A 10204-nucleotide genomic window follows, 5' to 3' on the forward strand; every position below is an offset into this window, starting at 1 on the left:
GTCTGATGAAAGGACATACATATGTACAATTTTGAAGCCAACATTTTTCAAAACACCGCTTTAGCTTCGTCAGAAAAGTAAGATGGTGAGAAAATTTCAGCTATGCTTTTTTAATTGCCATAAAGTCAGGGCAAAGAGTTTTATAATACCTCCCCGCTGCAGTCATCCATTCAATCATTCAATATATCTCTCTATTATGTAAAAAATTAAAAGGGTTGTTTTTCGGTCACCACCCGATACACCCGAAACGGGATACACCATATTTTGTTACCTTGGTTTTAATAGAAATTTACATGTTTTTATTTTTTTAATTTTTTAAAGGTTGCTACCAAATTTTCCAAAAAATTTAATCAAGAAAATGCAAATTTTTTGTTGAATGAGTTGGATAATTAGGGAAATCTATTGCATATATATTGATACCATTCATATCGTTATTGGCAGTTATTGGCAGTAAAAAACCTGCACAAGTTTTTTCGAACTATTTATCTAAATATATGTATATATAGCGGTACGATTTTGGAAAATTGGTATGAGCTTTGTACATATATCTTCATTGTTTTACATTAATAAATTGACGAAGTAACTTTTCTGTTGTTTCAGTATACATATCTCCTAATTATAGAATTATATTGAATATAGAATAAAACGAGAAGGAACGTGTGAGTCGCTTCTGGGCACGCGACTCTACTTATACCCGTACTCAGTCAGTATATAAATTTTTAAGCTTATGATTTTTTAGAATTTTAAAATTAAAAAAAAAATTTTACATTTTACATTTTTTTGCTACATCTCTTATCTACATCTACAATGTATATTTTACATCTAACATGTAGATTCTAGATTTACCATTCATATTCCACATCTCCTTCGCTAGGGTTGCTCGCGCACTGAACGCGGCAGAGTGTGCGAGCGAGAAAAATAATCAGTAGCGTGTTTCATGAAGGGGGAGACGGGGGAAGCAACTGAAAATGAATTTCTTCATTCTGGCTATAATTATGATCCGATCTGATTCAGATTCGGCAGTCTGGTAGATATGGGCATTCTCTACGATACTGATTTTTATCGTATCTTTAAAATTGTGCCTGCCACAGATTTTCGACTTTTATGGAAGCGGAAGGGGGCGGGGCGAAATTTTGAAATATACTTGTAGCAGTGTGATATCACATGAGTCTGGCCTAGCTCTTATAGTCTCTGAGATCTAGGCGCTCAACAAGACGGACAGACAGACAGACAGACGGACAGACAGACATGGCTATATCGACTCGGATATTGATGCTGATCAAGAATATATATAGTTTATGGGGTCGGAAACGTTTCCTTCTCTGCGTTACACATCCACTTTTACCACAAATCTAATATACCCCTTAACTCTTTTTTGAGTAAAAATGGATATCTTATTTATGTCTTAGTTTAAATTTTTGACTGAGATGAAAAATATTTGCCATAAAAAGGAGGGTATGTGAGTTTAAAAGAAAAAAAAAATAAATTATATTAAAACGTGGCAGCGTTGCTGTTGCTCGGCTTGCGGCATGTAATAAGCTGAACACGACGACATCAGAGCCGAATCAAGTCCCAGACCTGGGAGCTAATCGTTCAGTAGTAATTAAAACAAACGCAATTTACAATTGAGTAGAATGATCTTTAACTTCACTTGTAAATGGGATAGCGATAGGAATAAATGATTTAATAATAGTCATATAACAGGGGAAGTGTCCTCATAGCTCAGTTATTTCTTTATTCTCTATTTCTGGCTTTACCGGTATGCATGACTCTGGTAACAACCACCTTAATAGCTCCACGCACATGGGAATCCCTGCATGGGTGGGCCACCAGCAGACGTTTTAAATTTGACGCACGCGCCTCAGACATCAGTCGGAAGCCACACTAATTGCGATGGGGGTGAAAAACAACGAGCTTGTGACCAAAAATTGACTTATGTATGTATTTTTCCTGATAAATTTAACGTGTTGTATTTACGTGAAATCAATAATATATTTTAATGGTAAAGAAACAATACCAAAACAGAATTAATAAATTAGAATGATGGTAATATGAAAAGCAAAATCATATTTTTTTAAAATTACATTCTGCTCTACTTCCATTTCCATGTGGTTCAGATTCATGTTATGCCTGCATTGTAATGCAAATAATTACAAATAATGTTTTATTGCTTTTGTAAGGTACTACTACGATACAAACGGGAAATATTTATCAACGAAACGAGAATCGACGTCAGTACCTTTACCAGAGTATGTTTTGTATATATATTATTATCAATGGTTTTTATTGCCAATGCTCTACCACCAGTTATTCGAGTAGGTAAGTTATACCTCACATTTATGACACTGTCGTGAAACCATCAAATATTATTCATGTTATTTACATTGCCAGGTGCAATATTTACGGAAGATGAGCGCGAGAGTAGTATCGAATCTGCATTTAAATACGCAATATACCGCATCAATAGAGAAAAGTCTCTATTACCCAATACGCAACTTATATACGATATTGAATATGTTCCGCGTGACGATTCTTTTCGGACAACAAAAAAGGTTTGCCGACAGTTGGAGGCTGGAGTTCAAGCGATTTTTGGTCCAACAGACCCATTGCTTGCTGGTCATGTACAATCTATATGCGAGGCGTATGACATACCCCACATAGAAGTTCGCATTGACCTTGAAATGAATTCCAAAGAGTTTTCCGTCAATTTATATCCATCCCACAATGTTTTAACATTAGCATATAGGGACTTAATGGTGTACCTAAATTGGACAAAAGTGGCCATTATTTACGAAGAAGATTACGGTAATTAGCATTATATTTTAAGTACTAAAGTTTAACATTAACGTTATTTGTATTTAGGTCTTTTTAATTTGATGCACTCCTCGAATGAGATGAAAACCGAAATGTATATAAGGCAAGCTAGTCCGGAGTCCTACCGAGGAGTATTACGCGCGATTCGCCAAAAGGAAATCTACAAAATAATAGTTGACACTAGTCCATCGAACATAAAAAAATTTTTCAGATGCGTACGAAAAATATTTGTTATTTGATTTTGACATACATATATGTATATATCGCACATTATAGGCACTTACAAAGGGTACTAAATATTTTTTTAATTTGTAAAGTATTAGATGGCGATACAGTCGTCTGTTTTTTTAATACTTTTATTAATATATGTGCATATACATATATGTCAATATGTCTCTTATATTTGCTAATACTTAAATACTTATAAATAACATTTCAGATACTACAGTTGCAAATGAATGACCACCGATATCACTATATGTTTACAACGTTTGTAAGTTTTTATTTATATGATTATATTCTCTTATTAACATAAAAATATCAAATGACCAAAAAACAAAAATTATAGGATTTGGAAACGTATGATTTAGAAGACTTTAGATACAACAGCGTAAATATTACGTCGTTTCGTTTAGTTGATGTCGGTAGCAAACGATATTTGGAAGTTATTGATCAAATGCAAAAACTAAAACACAATGGATTGGACATAATCAATGGAGTCCCATATATACAGGTTAAATATGAAGGCTCGTTTAAATTCGTGTACAAAAGTAAGATTTGATTACTTTCAGACTGAGTCTGCGCTGATGTTCGATTCGGTGTATGCATTTGCAACTGGATTACACTTTCTTTATTTGGATGATGGTAGCCCAAAAATATCAGTTAAAAACTTGTCTTGCACCTCTGACGAAACCTGGGATGATGGTCTTTCATTGTATAACTATATAAATTCAGTAAGCCCAATAATTATTTCATAATAGGATTCTTGAAAAGGAGGGTGTCGTTATTATTCTAAATGTCGCAAACAGTTCTGAAAAGCATCATCACATCCAACAAAAATCAAGGCGATATGAGGAACACGATTAAATGAAAAAATTGCATATTTCTAAGTCTTGTTTTTGGATTTAGTCTTTTTTTTTTTTTTACTAATATGCGGATCATTTTTTGGATCGTACTGTACTGACTGTGTACGGGTATAAGTAGAGTCGCGTCCCCAGAAGCGACTCACACGTTCCTTCTCGTTTTAAAGTTAGTTTGCTAATTTTTTTCAGGCTGCAATAGATGGGCTGACTGGTAATGTCAATTTTGTGGAAGGTCGTCGAAACAAATTCAAAATTGACATTTTAAAACTGAAGCATGAAAAAATTCAAAAGGTTGGCTTTTGGGAACCAGATATGGGAGTAAATATATCCGATCCAACAGCATTTTATGACTCTAATATCGCAAATATAACTCTAGTAGTGATGACAAGAGAGGTTTGTTTTGACAATTACGTGTACAAATATATACGTAAATATGTTCATTACTATACGTTCATATATTTTAGGAGCGACCATATGTTATGGTAAAGGAGGATACAAATCTTACAGGAAATGTAAAGTTTGAAGGCTTTTGTATTGATCTTCTTAAAGCGATTGCTCAACAAGTTGGATTTCAATATAAAATCGAGTTAGTTCCCGATAATATGTATGGGGTTTACATACCGGAGACCAATTCATGGAATGGAATTGTTCAGGAGCTAATGGAAAGGGCAAGTATAAGGACAATACTAAAATTGTTTTCTTAAATCAAAATAGTTTTTAAATTTTCAGCGTGCTGATCTAGCTGTGGCGTCAATGACAATTAATTATGCGCGGGAAAGTGTTATTGACTTTACAAAACCTTTTATGAACTTGGGCATAGGAATTCTATTTAAGGTAAATTTTTTTATCATTGCGCCAGTGTATATTAACATATAGTATGTAGATGTAGTCAATAATTCACGTCTAGTTCTTACCATTGCCGTATACTCACTTCATATATATGTATGGCAAAATTTAATAGGTGCCGACAAGTCAACCTACAAGGCTGTTTTCATTTATGAACCCATTGGCAATCGAGATATGGCTTTATGTGCTAGCTGCTTATATATTAGTATCCTTCGCACTATTTGTGATGGCTCGATTTTCGCCATATGAGTGGAAAAACCCCCATCCCTGTTACAAGGAAACGGATATTGTGGAAAATCAGTTTTCCATATCAAACAGTTTTTGGTTTATAACAGGAACATTTTTACGACAAGGATCAGGACTGAACCCAAAGGTATTAATAAAAAAAAAGTTACATTACTTAATCACATATAAAACATAAAATTATAAATATGCATAAAATTTGTGTGCTTATTTCCCCATGGATTCGTATCTAACCTAGTACAATTAATAAACAAATTGTTATATTTCAGATTTCAGATCGAGCTCAAACGAAGTTTTTCTCGTTTATGAATCCACTTGCTATTGAAATATGGTTCTATATAGCATTTGGATATATTTTTGTGTCAATCTGCATTTGGATAGTCGCCCATTTATCGGTAAATTGTCGCCCATTTATCGGTAAATTGTCGCGTCGACCATTTTATGTCAAAAATTGGAATTTCGTAAAAATTTTAAATAAAAGTGCAAAAAATTGGAAATTCAATATAAATTTTAAATTTTATATGAAAGTGACAAATATTGAAAACATATATATATTAAATTTTATATAAAAGATGCTAAATTGGAAATTTCATATGAATTTTAAATTTTATATATAAGTGCCAAAAAAATAAGATAAAACATAACGGCAATATTTGCTACATTTCTTTAAGATATCAGTTATTTAATAATAGTTTAAATAGAATATTGATGAATTAAAGATAAAAATGAAGATATATACATTCTACAAGACAGGGTAGGGATATTACAAATTTCCGCGAACTGCTTTGTATTTTTTATCAGGAGAAGTCCAGCAACACGGGGCCATAAAATACTTTTGGTTCTAATCCTGCTCTTTTCAACGGGTTTTTGCCGAGCAGAATATGCCATGATTTCTCCCAGTTGATGTACATTTATATTGAATGGAATCCTCCAGGGCCTTGAAAACTATTTTGGTACCATTTTTTGTATGGCATCGACCCTATTTTTGTCTGTTCGGATTTCGGCAAATACATACATTATAATTTTCTTGGGAATGACGTCAAGGATTACAGAGTATTTGTTTGATGCCGTTTTTATGACAGAGATTCAAAATTTTATGGTCCGATTTTTTCACTCTTCTTATGACCTTTTGATCTTAGATTGATATAGATTGGTATCTGTTCAAACATTATGTACTTATGTTTCAAACTTACCACTCTAATATAAAGATATTGGAAATTTTTTACGTCCGTCTGCAGCGCTGCAATAACGAGCACCTACCAAAATTAAAAAAACTTGAAGAAAAACATAAAACTGTTTTAGCCGAAGGATAGGCAAGTAATGTAGATCTGGTAGATTATAGATCTTATTTATGTAATCAAGACTATTAAAACTATTGAATTTTTGATTATCTTCCACTCAATTTAATTTCATTAATATCTATTAAAAAAATGCAATTATTAAATAAATGTAGCAAATATGCAGTTACCATGTAGTCCGAACGTATTTTATTGCTACATTTTCATTTTCATTTTCAGCCAATCGAATGGGTAAATTGTAAGCCGGCCTGCTCTATGGCCTGTGACCATGTTTTAAATAAAATTCGAAAAGCAAATCAAACAGATGAACAATTGGAATTAGCAGACTTGACAGGCATGTCAGAAAATGAGCAAGATAACAATTGCATTGAAAATGAAACCGAAATTAAGACAAAAACACAAAGCGTCCTTCCCTTCGCACTATCGAATGATGTCGATGACGATGCTTCGGATGATAATACAGTGGAGTTAGTTAGCATTCAGAACAACTTTACATTAAAAAATAGTTTTTGGTTTGCAATCGGCGCTCTTATGCAGCAAGGTTCCGATTTATATCCTAGGGTATGATCCATGATTTATTTAAAACTAAATGTGCATATGAGGCACCATGCATAATGGTTTACTCTTTTTATTTTATAAAAGTTAACTTTTTAAATCGACGTTATAAATTCCCAGAGCCTAAAATGTTCTATTTTTTTATTTATCGGCTTGACTACTTTGAATAATGCTGTGAATCTGATGACTTAATACGTGCATGTTCCCCCATATACACATATGTATATATGTACGTACATTGTACATAGTACGAAACAAATACTCATAAAACACATACAATTTCTACAAAATCAAACAGTGTGGTCGTATATTGCGAATTGGATTAAAAAAGTGGCGATTTTTTACAAAGCCAAATAATTTATCAGGCGCCTTCGTATGTTGTACGTCGTGAACTTTATAATTCCTCAATAATAGTATAATATAATATAATATAATATAGTATAAAACACTAACGCTGTGTTTTTTAAACAGACCAGTATTAATTTATAAACACGCCACTATTTCAATCCAGGGCTATAACTAAAACGTAGTTTGCGTAAAAATAGGACAAGAATGTTTTTCAAAAGAGTAATTCAAACTATCAATTTCAATAAATCCAAAGTTAACGAGAAGGGACGTATATATCCGTACTCAGTCAGTATATACATACATATATATGTGGGGCTATATGGAATTTAAAAATTTTTTTATCTGTTGACATTTTTTACTGCATCTGTTATCTAAATCTACATCTACCATGTAGATTCTGCATCTCCTCCGATTGAGGACGCACGCAAACTGAACGATCAACTGAAAATTAATTTTTTCATTCTGGCTATAATAATTAATGATCTGATCTCAACCAGATTCGGCAATCTAATAGATATGGTCAAATATGGTTGCTCTAGCTTTTATAGTTGATGAGAATTCGGCGACAAACCAGAGGGACGGTCTATATTGACTCGGCTATTGATGCTGATTAAGAATATATATACTTTATGGGGTCGGAAACGTTTCCTTCTCTGCGTTATGTTTCATAGAACTACAGATCATCAGAACATCAGATTATGGGTCTATCAGAGGGTCTAGGGCGTGACAAAATAATATCCGTTTAAATAAGTATTATAATGTATTATATTATATTATAATGGTATTATAAAAAACTTTTTTTTACGCAGACATTGTTAGATACATTACAAAAGATTTTTGTATTATTTAAAAATAACTAATTGGTATTAATCAAAGAGTAAACGATAGTGGGGAAATTGGAATGCACAATAATATGCGTTTGTTTTTAGATATACATTTATAATAACTTTTTTCCTTAGGCAACATCTACAAGAATCGTCGGCGGATGCTGGTTCTTTTTTTGCTTAATTATAATATCCTCATATACGGCCAACTTGGCTGCATTTTTGACAGTCGAGCGAATGATTTCACCTATAGAAAGTGCTTCAGATTTGGCAGACCAAACGGAAATTTCATATGGTACTTTAGAAGGTGGATCAACAATGACATTTTTCAGGGTAAATATTTTAAATCTTTATTTTTAATACTAAAAAATATAAATAGTAAAAAGTAGTATAAAGTAAACTTAAAAGTATAAGAAAACAAAAAATAAAACCGGTTTCATTATAGTTTTTGTTAGCCATTGCTGAAAATTTGTTTTCAGAATAAATTAAAGGGTAAAATAATTATTTCTGATTTTGCGCAGTGATTTTCCAGTATCTTCGAAATTTAACAATATCGCCAGATTGTAGTAGCTGCAGCCGGCGCTTTAAGTTTAATGATAAAGTCTATAAAGCTGGGTACCATTACGTCTATAGGGTTGGTCGTCATAAAAAGAACTCTAAGCAGTTAGGCTGAGCGACTGAAATGGTAACCTGCTATCTTTACTTAAGTGGCTGACGACTCAGCGATAGCCCTTGATGAATTTGATGGAAAATAAGGAAAATATTGTGTGGACGTATATCATGGAACGAATGGAAAAATTTTCTATTATAAAATGGTACACATAATGTGTTTAATAGTTTGGCAGATTAGAATCAAAAATAATTGCATAGAAAAATCACACTGGCTGATAAACTTTATAAGGTCGGTCGCATCTTTGATTGCTTAACAAAGTTATACTCAATTTTATAATTCCCTATTACACCTTTTCCACTTACCATTAAGTTCTTGGATGCAAATCTATTATGGTTGTAATAAGTATTTCAAGTGTTTTTTTTAGGACTCTAAAATTGGAATTTATCAAAAAATGTGGCGTTATATGGAGAATCGAAAGGCGGCTGTGTTTGTTAAAACGTACGAAGATGGAATTAAACGTGTAATGGAAGGAAACTATGCATTTTTAATGGAATCCACAATGCTGGACTATGCTGTTCAGCGTGACTGCAACCTGACGCAAATAGGAGGCCTTCTTGATTCAAAGGGCTACGGCATTGCGACTCCTAAGGGCTCTCCTTGGAGAGATAAAATTTCACTTGCCATTTTAGAATTACAAGAGAAAGGCATTATTCAGATATTATATGACAAATGGTGGAAAAATACTGGGGACGTTTGCAATAGAGATGACAAAAGCAAAGAATCGAAGGCTAATGCACTGGGAGTAGAAAATATTGGTATGTTACTTTAATATTGACGCCCAAAAACTATGGTGGAACGACATTTTTCCTTCAGGTGGCGTGTTTGTAGTTCTCCTTTGTGGACTTGCACTTGCAGTAGTTGTGGCCATTTTCGAGTTCTGTTGGAACTCGAAAAAAAATGTACACATGGAAAATCAATCGCTTTGTTCAGAAATGGCCGAGGAGCTTCGTTTCGCTATGCACTGCCATGGATCCAAGTCAAAGCACAGACCGCGAAAACGTAATTGTCTGAAATGCTCTCCCCGACCCACATACGTGCCGTGTAATATAAGTACACAAAATGTGGGAGTTCACTATAATTATTTTAGCTAAATAATGAACTATTACAATGGAAAATGGTAACACGTATATTATATGATACATATGTTTGTACATGTGAATAAAAAGAGAACATATTTTTGTAATACCTTTAAAATTATAATTGGTAATAAATATATAAACGACTCTATATAATAATAAAAATAAAGCATTGTGGTCGCTTTTTACATTTATTTCAAAAATTTGATTATGAAGTTTTTTAGTCGTCACTTCCATTTTTGATGTTAACGTTTCTTTGTCAACATCACAAGCCCATAGAGAATCTAATAGTCTACAGAGATATTTTAGTTTTGTGGTGAAGTCGATGTGGAACGCCCAGATGGAAGCGAGTCCGGCCCCATAAAGTATACAAATATATATTATTAATCACCATCAATAGCCGAGTCGATATAGCCATGTCTGTATTTGGTATCAAAGTATTAAA

At 33.1% G+C, this 10204-nt stretch overlaps 1 protein-coding gene across 6 annotated transcripts; it reads left to right on the forward strand.

Annotated features, from left to right (window-relative positions):
* The first annotated feature begins 1802 nt into the window (after window positions 1-1802).
* On the forward strand, window positions 1803-9882 carry LOC111070750 (glutamate receptor ionotropic, kainate 2). Of its 6 annotated transcripts, none has more exons than XM_022361562.2 (16): window positions 1849-1937; window positions 2181-2319; window positions 2392-2805; window positions 2863-3029; window positions 3254-3307; window positions 3383-3547; window positions 3606-3767; window positions 4086-4289; window positions 4361-4564; window positions 4626-4730; window positions 4858-5115; window positions 5255-5380; window positions 6503-6844; window positions 8146-8343; window positions 9048-9438; window positions 9497-9881. In XM_022361562.2, the coding sequence occupies exons 2-16, from the start codon at window positions 2277-2279 to the stop codon at window positions 9772-9774; spliced, it is 3111 nt and encodes a 1036-aa protein (XP_022217254.1). In that variant the 5' UTR covers window positions 1849-1937; window positions 2181-2276; the 3' UTR covers window positions 9775-9881. The 6 variants fall into 6 exon arrangements, with proteins under 6 accessions (XP_022217257.2, XP_022217258.2, XP_022217254.1 ...); XM_022361564.2 differs by having other exon boundaries at window positions 1902-2002; XM_022361563.2 differs by having other exon boundaries at window positions 1903-2046.
* The last annotated feature ends 322 nt before the right edge of the window (window positions 9883-10204 follow it).

This window comes from Drosophila obscura, unplaced genomic scaffold (assembly GCF_018151105.1).
Source record: "Drosophila obscura isolate BZ-5 IFL unplaced genomic scaffold, ASM1815110v1 contig_187, whole genome shotgun sequence".
NCBI classification, from domain to species: domain Eukaryota; kingdom Metazoa; phylum Arthropoda; class Insecta; order Diptera; family Drosophilidae; genus Drosophila; species Drosophila obscura.

Coding starts and splice junctions, on each gene's coding strand:
- LOC111070750 (XM_022361563.2), top strand. Junction 5,381..6,502: donor GGATAGTCGCCCATTTATCG/GTAAATTGTCGC, acceptor TTTCATTTTCAG/CCAATCGAATGGGTAAATTG. Junction 9,439..9,496: donor ACTGGGAGTAGAAAATATTG/GTATGTTACTTT, acceptor TTTTTCCTTCAG/GTGGCGTGTTTGTAGTTCTC.